Here is a 17939-nt window from a genome sequence, read left to right on the forward strand (position 1 = left end):
CGTGCCCGCAACCGCGGCGGCTACGTGCCCGCAACCGCGGCGGCTACGTGCCCGCACAAATTAGCAGGGATGTGGTCCTACCTAATCGATAGTTAGAAACCATGTGGCTGTTTTTAATATTAAAAAAATATTCCATTGTTCATACTTTGCCTACACTGGTACTGGTGTATTATTAAATTAATATAAATTATTATTATTTTCTCAATGGCGGCCACTAGGTTTGGGCCAGTGTCAGTTTTATAAGAATAATATAAAAAATTTGGCGATCGTCGCCAGTGTCAGTTTTCCATTATACGTTACCACGGGTTGGTGAAGCTGTCACTGTCAAGAGTAAACCCGAACCATCAACGAATTTAATAAATTAAATTGTTGTTTTTTTTTATGAAGAATTTGTAATTTTCTGTAATTGTTTCAGATTTATTTTGCATGCTCATGTAAAATAAAGCCGATTTTGTTTAATTTATTTTTTAAATGCATTTGTTGTCGAAATTGAAATAAAGTCAAAAATAGTAATAAGAAAACCAATCTTTCGATTTTCCTGCAGCTTCCATCCAACCTTCTTTTAATTTGGAATCCCTGAAAAAACTTAAAAATTAAAAATACTCAACGTTTAATTTACAAGTGTAAAGGAATTTAAGTATCTAAATTATCTAAAACAATAATACACATACATTTTTCTTCAAGCAACAGCAACATACAATTTGGCATGAAATTGAAACGGTTGTCCGAAATATGAATTGTGTTAAAGTTACTCAAAATAAAATGTTTAGTAATTATAATAATAATAAAATAAAACAAATTAATTTATCGTGAATGCTTTTCGCTTCGATATTTTAGGGACTTTCATTACAAAAGTAAGAAATCATAGTAAGAAATTCAAACATTTCAGTAAAAATTTATTGTCGATAAATCTCAGTCATCGTAAATGAACATCGCTTATATTTGATATTCGAGTTTAGAATTTGGAGACAAAAAGAAAACATTGAATAAATAAATAAATAACGCACACACTCAACATAGCCCCGCACTAGGGAAACCCTGTGTCGCGGGTCCATGGACACACACATAGACAACCACAAATTACACCCAAACTCACGAGAGAAATAATTGTAGGCCATAGAACTATTTCTCCCGGCCCGGGAATCGAACCTGGGACCTCTGCTTGGTAGTCCGGCATGGTAACCGTTCGGCCACGGAGGCAGTTCAATATGTATATAAATGAATAATAATAGAAATAGTAATTAAAAATGCAAATAGCCGGTGGAATGTTGTCTCACTGGTTTTAAAATTTTTGTTTTCACTCCAATTTTTACAATGTGTATCGCTACAATTTGGCATTTTCACGTTTTACGGGAGATCTTGTATGTACAACGATCGCCATATCACTGTGGCGATGTTTGTAGGCGTGTCACCTCGATATGATCATTTTGATCATATCGAGGCGACACGAACCACACCCCCATACCAAATCTCCCCTTTTTTTCTATATCTATGGGCAGTAGTATAATAAGCAAGATTATTGTAGTAACTATTTGTATAAAAATAATTCATGTATTTTTGTGTTGTATCAGGTTGGAGACTTCGGTTTAGCCCGTGAGTATGGATCTCCTCTGCGCCAGTACACTCCAATCGTAGTGACGCTATGGTATCGTGCACCAGAGCTGCTACTGTGTGGCAAGGAATACTCAACACCCATTGACATATGGAGCGTTGGTTGTATTTTTGCGGAGCTCATTACTATGAACCCCCTGTTCCCGGGCAAGAATGAAATGGATCAATTAAATCGGATATTTAAGGTTAGTTTTATTGTCCGATGGTCACTGTAACATTGATGTGATGTACTATAATATCATGCTTCATTAACAAATATTATTACACTTTGACAGGACTTGGGTACACCCTCAGAAGCAGTTTGGCCTGGCTACAGTGAACTGCCGGCAGTTCAGAAAATGACATTTGCTGAACATCCTTCGGGCGGGCTACGTCAACGAATTGGCAAAGACCTACTGTCTGAGCTTGGCCTGGATTTGTTAAACGCATTTCTCACCTACAACCCTGTTAAAAGGATAACGGCGGAGAGTGCTCTCGAGCATGCCTATTTCAAGGTGAGCTCCGTTATACCTGCAATAGCGTACCTGTATTATTACTGCTCTGACACCACACTCTAGTGTTAAAATAGGACGTTTGAATATATTACTCAATAATGAAACTCATTTATGAAAATATGTTCTTGATGTAGGAACAACCAGTGGCGATCGACCCTGCAATGTTTCCAACTTGGCCTGCAAAGTCGGAAGGCAACCGCCGCACGACGCACAGCCCGCGTCCACCGGCGGGAGGTGCTGCCTATGCGCAGTTCTCCCGTAGCGATTCCGACGAAGCCCTGGGTTTTCAACTTCATCGTTCAGTTAACGTGGCACCGGGCTTCTCTCTCAAATTCTAGCGGTAACGCAACCTTCGCAACCGGAGATCGAGGATAAACTCACCATAACGCCTACCTTTTAAATATGACCCATATCATTAACATTGTATGAAAGGTAATTAGAAAAGTTTATTCTTTATATCTGGTTGACGAGATTTAGAAACGATTTAACATTTTTGTTTTGTAATATCTCGGATATCCGAAACACAAATATATTCACTTCTGAAACACAAAATGTTTATAACGCAAAGTTGAATCGTTTCTAATTTTTAGATTATAGGTATATTTAAATAATCTTATCAAATCTGTTGTCATCATTATAATATTGGACTGCCCACTTTACTCCCACGTATGATTATATTGTTACTGAAATATATTGGATACAAATTTGTGATACAAAGTTATAAACGCATAACACATTAAACTTGACTTATAGTATAAGTGCTTTTAAATTCAAATATATTGTACTTATGAAATTAAGTAGATTTTGAAACTCTTGGATGTCGTGATCGAATTTAGATGTAGTGTATATATAAATATTGTAACAGAGTATTTTTTCACATATACGTAACTATCCATGCTGTTTCTTGTAAACAAGAATAATAATCAACCTTTTACTGATAACGACAAGTTAAGCATTCGTCGTTACATAATTTAAAACAGTACAAAACCTGTAAGATTTTGTTACGATTTATCCGTTCTTCGATTTATTTTTTAATTGTGTTTGCATGTAGGGTCTTCTGGTCAGTTCAGTTTACTACGTGTGTCACGTAATCATGCGTATTTGTGTTAAAATTATTTCATTTAAATACATCAGTCCAATGAACAATACATTTTCAATAAAAAATGCTGTTCAAGTGAAATCTAATTGTTAATATTATCTGAACATAGGTTGTTAAACCATATTATTGTAAATATGCAGTGTAAACTGTACCTCTTTAAAGGTAATTGTTTTGTAATAAGGTAGGATAGAATAGGGTATGGCTAGATTTAAAATGGTACAATATAGATATGTTTGACAGACTCAAGAATTTTATTTTCTTCACCTAAAGTTTTGTATATTCAGAGTCATGGAAAAGCATTTGGTGCACAATACTTGTAGGCTTAATAAGGTCATTTTATTTTGGTGTAGAGATTTACCGGCCAGCGTTGTTCATTCCCTGTGGTAGCGCCAGGAGAGAGTTAATAATGTCGGCGTTGCGCTTCCACGCTTTGAATTTGGTGTCAAAGAGTGTGTTGGTTTCTATTACCACTCGCGCCCCGTTCACTTCGTTGGTGTTGGCGCCTACTCCTTTTCGGTACACGTCGAACAAGGAGTGGATGTGACGGACGTACTAAAATTAACAACATCGATTGAAGTAATCAATAATAGAGTTGCATACGTACGTTGCCCGATTGAGTTAATTTTTTCCTACCTCTTTGGCCACCGGGCTATTAGCAGCGGGAAAATCTCCTTGCTTGTTGTTGAACTTAGAATACGTATCGTAGTTTCGGACGGAAACTTCCGATATAAGCACGAACGCCATCACGAGGTTTACCCAGAGACGCATTTCTCCTTTCCACATCCTATAATAATTGTTAAATGTACAAAATCACTATTTCATGTAGCACCGTTTGGATAACTAACAATAAATAAAAAGAAAATAACGCATGAAATAAAAGTAATGTAGTTTTTTATATTAAATAAAATTAGTCTTATTTAACACCCGGAAAATGCTGTATCTGTTTTAGGGTCGTATTCCAGAACTCTATTCAATACTCAAGTCAGGACTTGATTGAAGTCAGGACTTGAGTATTGCAGTGAGCACTGAAAATCATAGTCAAGTCCTTGCCATTAGGTTCGTATTTCCAGTGCTTGAAACCATACTCAAGTCTGCTCACATCCTGACTTTAGCATTGAGTAGAGTTCTAGAATACGACTCTTACGGTCGTATTCTAGAACTCTACTCAATGCTCAAGTCAGGATTGCACTGGAAACACAAGCAATGGAAATACGACCCTAATGGCAGGGACTTGCGTATGATTTTGAGTGCTTTAAACCATACTCAAATCCTGACGTGAGGATTGAGTAGAGTTCTAGAATACGACACTTAGTTTCCCATAAATTAGTTTTCGTATTACGACACTGCTATTGGGGGTGCGATAAAAAATGCTTGGTGTTTCAATTACTAAATAATTTTCATTGAAATCCAACCTCTTTTGCATTGTAAAATCTCTGCCGACATAATAAATGTGGCCTTATAATTATAAGTAAGTCATAAAATACTAGGCGTTTAGAAGGCGGTGAGCGAACTTTGTATTTCTGAATACTAAACAAACAATTTGACTAGTAGGCCTTTATTTAATAACTTCTTGATTTAATGACATTTGTAATTTGAAGGCTGGATGCATTTGGATGCCTTTCATAGTAATGATACGTCATTGATACGTATAGCGGCATGATTGTACGAATTTGCATCGTAATGAACAAAATAGAAAAATCCTCTTCATCCTAAACTAAAAATAATTGCACGCGTAAGTATTTCGAAAGATAATCGATATTTAATGACTATTGATGCAATGCTGTACCGAAATTAAAATGTAACACGATAAACTTGGTTTTGTATAACAATTTTGTCTCTGTGTTGAAACGCGTTATCAAAAACTAAATATAAATAAAACAAAATATTTACTTATTACCGTTTTAAAGAATTAATTTTTTTGAATAATTATTGTTATATTGTAACTTTTTTCTATTTTAACTAATAATAATTGCACTTACGTTTAACTTTTATTGATGTTTCAACTATTATCTTTCACTAGACCTAGTCTTTCACTTTATGACAAAAATGCGGCTGCAGTGCGTGCTGCGGTCGCTGTTGCCAATGAAGTAAAGACTGGAGTGACGGTGTACACTGGTTATCTCTAGAAAAAAGTGAGGTGGGCGGCTCATGGGTTAGGGTTGACGCAGGGCGGAGGGGTTACGTAGTGGTGCTGGCAGCCGTTTTCCCTGTGAATGCGATGGGGCGGAAGGCACTCGTGACACGTCTGCTCCAGACACCTTGCAACCCTTCGATACATAACTAGACAATGTGCGTACACTTTGGCGTTATTCTATTTGTAAAATATAAAGTTGTTATTTATAGGTTCTCATAAACAACGCATTTGCATTTTGGTAACTTTCGAGATATTGGCATCTAAAGATTTTTTCTTCGAAATATGTCAATAACGCTGATTTGACTTAACAATGAAACTAAATAGAATAAGATATAAAAAAATCTTTGCTGATTCCACTATGGCTAGCATGAAAGGGGCGACTTGCGCGAGTGCGACATAAAGCGCGAGATACTGCTATTCTCGCGTAGAGACCTCGTGCTTTTGCCCTACTGATAATATATTATCAAATTCAAATTCGCGAAAAATGACGATTACGTTGTTTATAATAAGGACGACAGTGTTATTCAACAAGGAAATCATTGTATAATATAATATAATTATATTATGTAATATAATTATTCAAGAAAGAAGGGGACGTTCTGTATTAACTGCAAATGTGACTATCCGTGACGTGTTTTGTATACCTACTATTGGTATTAACATTTTTGTACGTACGTAGAGAGAGAAAACGAAACTAACATGTTATATAATTATGTTCGTGTAATAATTAACATTTTTTTATTGGTACAGTACTTATGCAATTTAGGTACGTAAGTAATTTATCTGGTGATTCTATTTGCCAAGCTTTAAGCAGTACGATTTATTGAAATTTTAATTGTTTGCTGCAAGATCGAAACCATGTACGCAGTTCGTTCAGCTGTTGCTCCACTGCAGCTCGCGATGTTCCACCGGCACTAGTGTACTGTTCCACGCTTGCTTTCCATGAGAATACATTTTTGAGTTCTTCGTCATTACCAAATTCAGGACTGTAAAATGTGCGTCATTTCATTTAATTGCTGTAGTAAATATTAATCATAAATATATCATATCAAAACAAGAATTTACATAGTGACTTTTAGAAATAGTACAGATGGATGGAAAAGTTTAACACACTTTTTCGAGATATACGTACCAGATGGCTGTATATTCTTTATGTGGCAAAGTTTGCAAATCTACGCCTAAAACCTCTGCTCTCTTTAGTGCGGTTCCCACTAAATGGTGTGCTCGTCGAAAAGGCACCCCACGTCGAACTAACGCGAGCGCCAAGTCAGTTGCTAGCATGCCTGGGTCCAAGGAATTTAGCGCTCTTTTGGCATTTACCTAAAATTTCAATATAAGACTACTTAGGAATCTAATGTATTGCGACAAAAATCTTTACAAAATAATTGGTTTAAATTGACTCATTGCACGTGTACTGACCTCCATAGTACTAACACTTCCACCTATTATTTTAAGGCAATCCAACAACCTGTCGTATGATCTAAACAACAGCTCTTTGTCCGATTGCAGATCTTTGTTATATGTACTTGGCAACCCCTTCAACGTACAGCTAAATGAAAAACTGTCCCCAAGAAAAAGTCCAGCTGCGCCACGAACTAATTCCAAACCATCAGGGTTTCGTTTTTGTGGCATTAAACTAGAGCCAGTAGAAAATTGGTCCGAAAATTTTACAATACCAAATTCCTGTGAGCTGTAAATGATAAGGTCTTCTGCCAGACGGCTGAGGTGTATGCCACATAAAGATGCCCAATTTAGAAATTCCACTAATAAAGTAAATTAAATTTAATTAGTAAATTAAAGTAAATTGTTACTCGTCTTCTTGCTTAAGATTTCACGTAGATGTATTATATCGTCGGTGTTTTGTAGAAAAGGGCGAAAGCGTCATTTCGAAAAATTTGTCAGGCGGTATGTTTTAGGTTTTAACGACTATTTTTGAATATTTACGATCTGTTTCAATATACATATATATTTAATGAATATATTGTATATTAAATATATTTGCATGTATTTAATATACAATAAACAGGATGTAAATATTTTAAAACAGTCGTGAAACTCTGAAACATGCATTTAGTAGCAGTAGAGCTCCTGTGAAAGAGTTCGTCCAGCGTAGTACTGCCACTTTACCTTCTGTGCCGCCAAGCTGTAATGTCAGCATTACTGTGTTCCGGTTTTGAAGGGTAAAGGTGCTGGTGAAACTACAGGCACATGGGACTTGTCAACTTATCTCTCAGGGTGACAGGCGCAGAGGCTGTGCCCCTCAGATCTTTGTGCTCTGAGTGGCACTGCAACTACTGTTATGGAAAGGTGTGTAGCTTATCATCAAGCGCACGCGCGCACGATTTGTTCGTGCCGTCACTAGATATTATAAAAAAATGATCCCGTAAAAAATTTTTCGAAATGGCGCTTTCGCCCTTTCTACAAACCACTGACGATATAATAATTAGCGTAAGGCAAAAATATACCAATATGGTCCCTGCAACCAACACCAAACATAGAGTTAGGTGTAATGTCAGCGAAGTCAAGACTCTTGCCTAGTCTGCTTCGGTCTATAGCCAAAGCACAGCCAGCTAAGGCCCCGCTCCCCAGCGGACTTCTTGACAAGCGACTAGTCTGCTCGTCCAGTCTCAACACGTCATCACGAAGAAACCAGGCGTGACTGGTGAGAATAAAAATTCATTTCACAGTTGCTTCTGTTAGCAACTGTAAAATACCGGTAGGTATTAATACCTACCGGTATTTTACAGATTTGGTAATCTTTAAATTGCCAGTAGGTTGCTATAAATCAACCATTTTTTTCCACTTCTGATTAGGGTAGAAAAAAAGGACAATTGGCGAAGATTTCATTTAGTGACACTCGTCCATGGAAAGGTCTTACTGATTTTACTTAGGTAAGTAGGTATATGAATGATATTATTCGAAATCGAATTGATTCTCCGGGACATGTCGCTAGGGTTAGATTCGGTCCCACGATATCGCACAAGCGTACGCGTTTATTTAGTCCTACCATTCAATTAATTAAGGACAAAACGAGGTGCTTACGAACGAAGGTAGGTATGTGGTACATACACCATTATTAATAAATATTTGTTCGTTAACTTTAGATGTATATATAATGATTTGGACTTAAATAGCACTATAGAATGAATCGCAACGTAAGTTATGAAGTATTTAATCCACTCTTTGTTATTTATTTGCCTATAGTTACATCTTTGTATTTTAGGAGGACGAGTGTGATTTTTTGAAGCCGTGGTAGCCTAATTGGTTTTTACCTACCGCCTCTCAAGCAGAGGCTGAGGGTGCGAGTCCGGGCTCGTACCTCTGAGTTTCTTGGAATATGACATGTGCGATATTTAAATTCAAATTTAGCATGTGCTTTATGGCGAAGGAAAACATCGTCGAAGAAAGTTCCCAACCATCGGAAAACGTGTGAAGCGCCCAACCCGCATAGAGGACTATGGCCTAAACCCTACTTTTTTATATGTGCCGGAAACGTGAGCACGGACGAAAAACTGCGAGACAGAGGTGCCACCTGTAGGTTACGGAGTGGATCGCGCGCTTCCTCAGCTGGTGGACCTCGAAGTAGTCACGGGTGGGGAATAGAGGTGGGCGTTTAAACAACTTTTTAAGCGTTAAACTAAAAAGCGTATAAGTGAAAAGTGAAAAACGCTTTTACAAGCACGTTTTTTAAACGTACGTTTTAACGTTAAAAAAATAAGCAGTTTTTTTCCATTTCAACGGTTAACAACTACGAAAATTAAACAACTTATGTTTTTGAACGCTTTTAAACGCCAATGAACAAAATGTTAATATAATAATGTTATGTCCTAAATAAAAATATAACTCGTTTTTTTATAAAAAACTTATCCTAAAACCTTTAGTGGTATACTCTTGCGATTCGCTATCAAGACAACGTTGCAAGCTTTTTTAACATAAAAGGCTATGCGCTTAAACGTTTTGTAAACGATTTTGTTAGCTTCAGACTAAAAAGTGTTTAAAAAGCATTTTTTAAACATTTAAAAAAATAAGCAGTTTTTCGCATCTCTAGTGTGGAACAGTGGTGGTAGACGAGAGGGGAGACAGTGGTGGTGGTCGGACTCTCGGACTGCACGCACGCTATCTGGACTGTCCAGCGTTTCGCCTAGTGCCTAATATCGTCGTTAAAATTAAGTAGTTAAAATTAACGTTCAAGTTGTTATTCGATTTTAAAGGGATAAAAAAAACGATATGTGAAGATTCAGTTCTAAACTATGACGGATCCGACATAATGCATATAATTTTTTTTGTATTAGGCATTGACTTACAATTATAGTATTAGGTGTTCCTTTTCTTTAAGAAATAAGTAAATAAATCTTGCCTCAAGAGGAAATGGCTCCACAGAATAGGTTGAGCTCTTTGGAGATGCGTGTACCCCGGAGCAATGATGTCTATTTCAGATTCTGCTCGATTCAGCAACACCTAGGCATATTAAAACTTTAGTTATGACATTCGTCAATGGAGTAGGCTTTTGTTTAGTCTCATGGGTTGATACCTTGATACTAAATATGAGCAAGGTTGAATATGAACAAAATGATTTTCGACTTTCCATACAAATAGTCGTCTTTTGTGTGTCTCTGTATTGTATCCGATTAGCTGTATCAAATTCTTTTTGTAAATGGGAAATGATTTCTGTTGGGAAAGTTGTTTAGAAAATAACACTTCCTTTTCTATCGCCTATGAGAGTATCTATGGTATAGGTATAAGGTGTTTACCAGTATATCTTCCAGAAGTATATCCTTCAGTCTTGGGAGCCCCTGCAGCATCCACAACCTGGTATCGGTTGCGGATTGGTCGTTTCGGCTGCGACCCGTGTGTAGGCGTAGAGCCGCGTCGCCGATATGGTCATGTAACCGACGCTCTACTACGGAGTGGATGTCTTCTTCGGGATCGGATAATTTTCCTTTCGCTGATAACTCTACTTCTATATCTTTTTCTACCTAGGATTTTTATTGTAAAATTTAGTGTAATATGTTATTTCTAATAATGAAGAATAATAGAATGTAAATAGGATAAAGTAAAAAATATGCTTGCCTAGTTAATTCGTTTTTATAGCACGTATTTAATTTAAAAGTTTCATACTTTATTAAGTCCCTGTTGTATTTCTTCATTATCCTTCATTGCAAGGTAACCACTGCGGTGAAGCTCTTGAGCCCAGCAGCGGCTGCCCTGGATGTCTTCGCGATAGAGTCGCGAGTCGATTGGAAGCGAGTCGTTAAGGCGTCGTAAAACAGCGGAGGGCCCTTCCTCGAAACATCCTCCCCAGAGTTGGTAGCGGATTGCAGGTTCGTTCTTCCGTAAACAATAAGATCGAGGTAAAAGAAAATGTAATTGATTAATTGACTAAATTCATCCTAATAAAATCTTTGTGCGACGATTTAATTTTAAATATTTACTTACGTCTGATGAGAACATTATCTTTGTTCTAACAAAGCGAACTCGAGGAGTTTCGTGATAAATTGAGATTTTGGTAACAACTGCGTTATCTCGTTAGAGGCATATTATGTGAAAGGGTAGATGGGTCAGAAGAGATAATTAAGCATGTAGACATTTACTTTAGTTACCTATATACATATGCATTGTTAGGCAAAGAAAATAGTAATTTTATTATGATAAATATATTACGTGCTTTCCATTACAATTCCAATTAATAATGTAAAATTTTAAGAATATTATAAAACTATTAAATACAAAAGATACTCAGCGTTAGAGTCTGTCTAACGAAAGATGAGACCGGCTTTTTATTTCGAAAATGTATATGGCAACACTAATAATAATGTCAATGTCACTAGAACCTGAGTTGTTGATGTGTCAAAGTGAAAATTATTTCTGCGATTTTAGTGATTTCTAATTGAAAACATGACGAAAACATTGAAAAGCGACTTACGAAAGGTTCTTTTTACTATGATTAGTAAATTTGAAAAGAAACAAGTTGAAAGAGATGTAGTTTTCAAGGAAAAACAAGAGTGTTTACGTGCAATGTCTCAATGCATTGGTAAGTGTGACTTCGATATTTTGATACCTTTCATCTTGATTGCATTGCGCGTTATATAAGTACGATTTGTTTAATATTTATTATTTTGCAGGTAACATGGATGATACCAGTAATCCAGTTATAGAAACCATTCGAGCAACAATAAAAAAATTGAATGATCTGTTCCTTAAAGAATGTTTAAAGACACAAAATCAGTATCTTGACGAGATTTCTTCTATGACCGGTAAGTACCTATTTGAGTACCGTCGTTATTTATCAAAACACCTGTACCTAACCGACAAAATACAATGCAATATGCAGTGTTAATAGGGTTGGCAACGCAAAGCTAATTGTAGATGTCGTTGCGTACGGTTATTCTTAACAAAAACTCAAATATCTTTATTTTTTGTCATTATCATGACTAATTAATGGGTTAGAATCTTAGTAAATCATAAAAATGTTCACCTCAAATCGTTTAAATATCGTGTATCTTGTTTATCAAATAGATTTTTAAGGTTTTCACAAACATAACCTATAAAAATATGGCTTGATTGAATTTTCTATTAAAAAATATGCTAACACGTCCGTAATTAACTAACATAACCGTTTTATAAAGATTTTCACTTAATTTTATAAATTCACGGAGAAAAATATTTTTGAAGTGAATTTTCCATACATTTGACAAGTTATTTTGGAACAACCGTAAACAGCGACATTTTGACAGTTGCCAACCCCATTGTTTTACATTTTATTTCCAGACTGTCTCTTAAATATCCCTTTGTTTATTGTGAGGTCCTTTTAGGCGGCTCTTTTGCTGCTGAATATTGCAATACAAAGACATCCTTAGTAGTTGTTGTTTTCATAATAAAATTAAGATTATTTTGTTTATACATTATTTTTTACTTCATACCAGCGGAAACCTGATAATATCTTCTTGATTTGGTCTCTTTTTGTAACCCATTCTTTTATCTGTCATTGGTTTGTTCTTCTCGTCTCAAGAATTTTGAGTAATAAAAAAAATTACTCTTGTCAATGAATGTGTTATTTATAAACCCTACATTTTTACCTTACTAAAATTAATTGTATTTAAATATTTGTTTCAGATATCAGTGTTGGTACCCTTAAAAGAATTAAAACAGAGGGTCAAACAAATGAAGGCACGTGGAACACACCAGGCAAAAAGAGGCCACATAAGCCAACAGTGTCAGCTTTAGATTCTTTTGATATTGATACGATTAAAAACAAAATAAATGAGTTTTATATCGTAAAAAAACAAATTCCAACATTAAGGTCCCTTTTACGTGAATTAAGGGATAGTATTAATATTACTGGCTGTCATGAAACATTGCGTCGCATCCTAATATCAAATGGATTTGAATTTAAGAAAAACAAAGATGAACGTTCTATTCTTATTGAAAGATATGACATAGCAGCATGGAGACACCGGTTCTTGCGGACAATCACTACTAAACGTAGAGAAGGCAAAGAAATTGTATATATCTTGACGAAACTTATGTTCATCAAAACTATAAACCTAAAAAATCATGGCAGGGTCCATCCACAAGTGGTGCTGTCACTAATATCTCTTCGGGTAAGAGATATATTATTGTTCATGCTGGCTCAGAAAAAGGTTTCGTGCCAAATGCTCTTTTGGTGTTCAGCACAAAATCTAAAAATGCAGATTATCATCACGATATGAACTCTCAAAATTTTAATAAATGGATATCTGAGAAACTAATCCCTAATTTAAGTGAGCCCAGTGTTATTGTTATGGATAATGCTAGTTATCACTGTGTCCAAATCAATAAGGGCCCAACAACAAATACTAGAAAATTTGAAATCCAAGCATGGCTCTCTTCAAATGGTATTTCATATGAAGATTATCTATCAAGAGAAGAACTATTAGTTTTAGCAAAAGAGAATAAACAAGCACCGGTCTACCAAGTTGATGAACTTTTGAAGCAGCATGGGCATGAAGTGCTAAGACTACCGCTCTACCATTGCGATCTAAACGCTATAGAATTAGTATGGAGTTTGGCGAAACGCAAAGTTGCCAGTAAAAACATTGGTTTGTCTGCGGAGGATATGGCAAAATTAATAGAAGAATCTTTTAATAGTATAACACCAGAGGACTGGAAAAAAAATACAGACCATGTTATTCATGTTGAAGAGCAGTACAAAAAACGAGATGGAATAACTGCAGAAATGGAAGAGTTCATAATAAGAGTCAGAGATAATGATAGTGATAGTAATTCTGACTCTTCATTCGCAGTTGAATTTTTAGATTCAGATTTTGATTACAGTGATTAAACAAAATTAAATTGTATTTTTATTATCATGTTTTTTCTTGCTTTCACTCGGTGTTCTTTTTTCTCCATATGAGAAGCTACCATAAGTTAGCACTCTCAGGCGTGCTCTAAACTTGGATTGTTGACCATAAATAATATCTTGAACTGTTTCGTGCTTTAGAAGGTACCTTATGGTTCCATTACTATGTGGCAGTCGTGAGGTAAGTCAGATGCCTTTACACTGTTTGAAAAATCTGACGTAGGCACGACAAGTAACAAATATTATTATAATAAATAAAAGTATCAAAACTATATTTCCAACTATAACCTGAGTTGCCATATGATGATTTTTTGAATTTGCCGCCTTTTTCCAGTCTCATCTTTCGTTAGACCGACTCTAGCAGCAGTGTGGCTAACAGCATATAGGTACTTACTTCATATTATTATACTTAATGTATTATATTGCATTATAGTATTCATTTCATTATATTATTTGAGACACTGATTCAGGAATTCAGGTTCACAGTGGAGCAATATACATTTATTATTGTGTCTACTAGCTGGTTCTGTACCAATGATTTTTGTACCCATCAACAACTGGCAAATGCACAATCGAAACGCAGTAACCTCAACGTTTTGACAATGAATGTGTTGACAATTTGACATAGACAACTTGCTTGAAATCCAATACAGGTACAGGGCGATTCTGGTTGGTTTTCCATTTTTGAAAATTACTGATTGGGTAAGATAATTATAGGTGGTAGAAGAAAGTTTTATTTTGGTGTTTGTTTTTATAACAGGATTTAAAAATAAAAGCTAGTAACTCTTTAGTGTTTTAATATTTATTGTTGTCAACCATGCCGCCAGTTGTTGTGATGCATTATTAATGTTAATTCGTTTAACAGATAGTCCAGAATCATGATTGAGAGTGAAGATAATTCAACAAATGATAGAGAGTCGGCAGAAGGTAATTTTCCTCAGTATACTTTATTCGATATTACAATAGATCCCGGCTTAAAAGACAACGAAGGTAACGAATTTCCTAGGCCGTACACCAAAAATCAGATGCGTAAATGGCTGAAGAAAGTGAAGTGGGCAAATCGTAAAGCAGAAAAACGGGCACACGAGAAAGCGAGAGCTAAAGAGCGTAGGAGAGAAGCCCGCGAAGCTAACATAGATTTAGGACCCAACAGAAAAGCTCTAAAGAAAATGAAACTAGAAAAACCTAAGAGCACCACAGGTATAATCATAGATCTAAGTTTTGATAACCTAATGATAGAAAAGGACAGGTTCAAAGTAATAAAGCAGATCTTGAGATGTTACTCTATAAATAGAAGATCTGACAAACCTTTGAAGTTTCATATTACTAGTTTTGGAGAAAAGTCAAAAACTGATATATCTCGACATAATGGTTATGAACATTGGGATGTGAGTATACTTACAGTATATGTCATCAGTGTTAAAAAACATATTTATGTTCATTATGCTGGACAGTTCTTTTTATGTGTCTGCAAGCCATCAAAAATATTCAATTTTGTTTTCATGGTTATTGATAAATCCAAATTTGGGTATAAGAGTATCCATAGAATTAACAGAGTATGCATTGGTGTGCATGTATAATATAAATCCAAATCTTTTCACATATTTTGCTTTCATAATTTGGTTTGTGGGTTCCCTATTAGTATTTTCAAAAACTATAAATATATGAAAAAATGCATATATAAAGAAATCTAGGTTTGCTAAAGTTTTCTTAAAAGAACATTATCAATTTCAAAGTTGCTTAATGCAAATACACCAGTATTGTGAACTTTACCTTAAAGTAGAGGTGAGAAGGTATATGGGTTATGCAATTCAGTACTCTAATGTGTCTCTTATACAGTTGTTTATAATTAATAATGGTTTTTATATTTATTACATCATTGTACTGTTTTAGATAGAATACCATGATGCGGGGTATCTTGACATATTTCCCAAGGAAAAAATTGTGTATCTCAGTAGTGAGTCAGAAAACATTATTGAAAACTTTGATGAGGACACTTATTATGTCATTGGGGGATTAGTAGACCACAATAAACATAAGGTACGATATTTCTACTGCCTTTGTAAATAATGCATATTTTCTTTGTGATACTGTCTTTAAACCTTGTTAATAAATAGTATTATGTATTGAACATATATTTATTTATCTTTCAGGGTCTATGCCATAAAATAGCAGTTGAGCAAGGCATCAGACATGCCCAGTTACCATTACAGAAATATGTGAATATGAAAACTAGGAAAGTTCTAACTATTGACCATGGTTAGTTAAACAGTTCTGTTAAAGAAACAACTTCCAATTTGACATAGCTAAAATAAAAGTAATATAAAATAAATTATGTAATTAATTCTCACAAATAAGAGCAGAGTAGGTTTTCACAAAATTAATTATTGAACAGAATATGGTAGCCCAATGGATATAAACTAACATGTTTTTAAGACTGCACATTTGAACACTATGTGTATGAAGTAAGGTACAATTTTCGACAAAGAAGTTTACCACATTGTATGTATTTCAGGTACGCACTCCCACATTTGTTTCTTGTAACCTTGTTTCTTGTAATTTTGTTTTCCAGTTTTTGAAATAGTCCTGAGGGTGTGTGAAGGGCTGTCTTGGCAAGAGACTTTAATGAAAGTGTTACCAACCAGAAAAGGAGCCCATGTCTGTGATACAGTCAGTACTACAAGTTTGGATGTTTCATGTAACAGTGATGACAATTCTATGTAGACTTAATCAAATGTTACCAGTTTAACTATTATTTGTTGCTCATTTGGTACTAGGTACACAGATTATATATTGAAGAATATTTTGAAAATAAATAGCCAAGTTACAATATTTATTAATAGGCGCCTTGACGTCGAGTTGCGGACACCAGCCCGTTACACCAAGTACCAAGTAGTACAATATTTACATGTAAATAGCTTTTATTCTGCTAGTAACTTTTATTATCACATGAATTATTATTGTCACATCCATAAGAAGGTATTACGAATTTCCAAGAATGCGACCTAAAATATCTAAATATCATTACTGAGGATAGAACAAAATATTCCACTGCCTCGGATATCACACTTACCTTGACTATACTGTACACTATACTATGTATAATAATTTTTAATTATTTATTGACATTTATCACGTCTGTTTGAGTAAAATGATCACTGGTCTTCTTCAAATTTGGTGTGTAATGTAAAGAAAATGTATCATAATTAAAAATAGAGACATTAACTTTTCTTTATCAAATTCATCAAAGGTGTTGACTGTTAGCGAAGCTTCGAATTTTGTATTATTTCATAGCGTAGGTATTCATTATCAAAATTTTATAAAAATCAGGTGCGGTTTTTTGCGGTTTCTAAAGATATGAAAGAAATCGTATCAAATGACCTACCCCAGGAAAATACCCTTCTCAATGCAACGCGATAAGATAATATAGATGCGGTTGCATTTATCATATTTATCAATATTATTCACACTACACCATTACTGTATAATGATCTGACACATTAATTTCATAAATTTGTTAAAACAAACAGTCGTTTGATACTGAATATTCTTTGCCAACTCCTTTGAAAATGAGTACTTTCCAATGTTTGAGACGAGAACTAACACTTTGAAGGTGGAAGAAATGAATCGGCTCTAGAAACATTTTTACGACATTGTTATGAACTCTCGGAGGACAATTTACGTTTGATAATTAGTGATTAAAAAAAATTGCTAACAAAGTTTAACAGTCGATGGAGTCAAGCATCACGAAAGAAAGAAGCCTTTTTGAGTGATTGGTCAGATCAAGAGTTTTCTGTTGTTTCTGTAACTGACCTAAATTTTCCATAGTGCGGCGGCGGCAGTGAGCGCTGTCGCAATCGTCTACTAATGTACGATTTTAGTAGATGACGCTGTATGGGCTGCATTTACATCGCGAGTGCTGCTTTTGCGGCGCCGAGGCATGAAAAAACGCCGCCGCCGCACCGCACAGTGGGCCCAAATTGATAACTCTTGGACATAGGAATAACTTGTGGAGTATCAAGCTAATTTTTTTAATGTCCAAGAATTATCAATTTGGGCCCGTTGTGCGCCGCAGCGCCATGTGTAATCGGACTCATTCTCTCACCACGGTAACGTTGTCGCGGCAGTCGTGTACAGAATGACCTTTACACACTAAAGTACTATTGTAGTATAATTATTTTCACCTATTCGCTATCATCATAAATTACCACAATAATTAGGTACATATTTGTTTTTTTTGCATAATTTCGTTATAATATAAAT

The 17939-nt window shown here is 35.3% G+C and overlaps 5 protein-coding genes across 7 annotated transcripts in view; 3 read left to right on the plus strand and 2 right to left on the minus strand.

The window, feature by feature from the left end:
* LOC113237066 (cyclin-dependent kinase 11B-like) overlaps positions 1 to 2443 on the plus strand; it is a 9721-nt gene extending 7278 nt beyond the window's left edge. Inside the window, exons 2-4 of the mRNA XM_026473324.1 lie at positions 1572 to 1796; positions 1887 to 2105; positions 2240 to 2443. Coding sequence (XP_026329109.1) covers positions 1572 to 1796; positions 1887 to 2105; positions 2240 to 2443 — 648 coding nt within the window. The remainder of the gene's footprint in view (positions 1 to 1571; positions 1797 to 1886; positions 2106 to 2239) is intronic.
* A 968-nt stretch (positions 2444 to 3411) lies between these two features.
* On the minus strand, positions 3412 to 3965 carry LOC113237143. The gene is made up of 2 exons (XM_026473443.1): positions 3838 to 3965; positions 3412 to 3756 (listed from the first exon to the last, which is right to left on the minus strand). The coding sequence occupies exons 1-2, from the start codon at positions 3946 to 3948 to the stop codon at positions 3559 to 3561; spliced, it is 309 nt and encodes a 102-aa protein (XP_026329228.1). The 5' UTR covers positions 3949 to 3965; the 3' UTR covers positions 3412 to 3558.
* Positions 3966 to 6072: 2107 nt separating this feature from the next.
* Positions 6073 to 10901, minus strand: LOC113237227 (argininosuccinate lyase). 2 transcript variants are annotated; one of them, XM_026473576.1, is made up of 8 exons: positions 10775 to 10901; positions 10457 to 10666; positions 10090 to 10314; positions 9696 to 9796; positions 7804 to 7997; positions 6758 to 7101; positions 6471 to 6658; positions 6073 to 6324 (listed from the first exon to the last, which is right to left on the minus strand). In XM_026473576.1, the coding sequence occupies exons 1-8, from the start codon at positions 10787 to 10789 to the stop codon at positions 6159 to 6161; spliced, it is 1443 nt and encodes a 480-aa protein (XP_026329361.1). In that variant the 5' UTR covers positions 10790 to 10901; the 3' UTR covers positions 6073 to 6158. The 2 variants fall into 2 exon arrangements, with proteins under 2 accessions (XP_026329361.1, XP_026329362.1); XM_026473577.1 differs by lacking the exon at positions 6073 to 6324 and having other exon boundaries at positions 6477 to 6677.
* LOC113237229 (tRNA methyltransferase 10 homolog A) lies at positions 10525 to 17005 on the plus strand. 2 transcript variants are annotated; one of them, XM_026473580.1, is made up of 5 exons: positions 10525 to 10659; positions 14542 to 15064; positions 15570 to 15716; positions 15830 to 15935; positions 16249 to 17005. In XM_026473580.1, exons 2-5 carry the CDS (start codon positions 14555 to 14557, stop codon positions 16398 to 16400), a joined length of 915 nt encoding a protein of 304 aa, XP_026329365.1. In that variant the 5' UTR covers positions 10525 to 10659; positions 14542 to 14554; the 3' UTR covers positions 16401 to 17005. The 2 variants fall into 2 exon arrangements, with proteins under 2 accessions (XP_026329365.1, XP_026329366.1); XM_026473581.1 differs by lacking the exon at positions 10525 to 10659 and adding an exon at positions 14312 to 14378.
* LOC113237067 lies at positions 11279 to 13658 on the plus strand. The gene is made up of 4 exons (XM_026473325.1): positions 11279 to 11369; positions 11461 to 11592; positions 12452 to 12549; positions 12900 to 13658. The coding sequence occupies exons 1-4, from the start codon at positions 11279 to 11281 to the stop codon at positions 13656 to 13658; spliced, it is 1080 nt and encodes a 359-aa protein (XP_026329110.1).
* Positions 17006 to 17939: the final 934 nt, after the last annotated feature.

The sequence above is a fragment of the Hyposmocoma kahamanoa genome, unplaced genomic scaffold (genome assembly GCF_003589595.1).
Source record: "Hyposmocoma kahamanoa isolate Upper Pololo Valley unplaced genomic scaffold, ASM358959v1 93, whole genome shotgun sequence".
NCBI lineage: Eukaryota > Metazoa > Arthropoda > Insecta > Lepidoptera > Cosmopterigidae > Hyposmocoma > Hyposmocoma kahamanoa.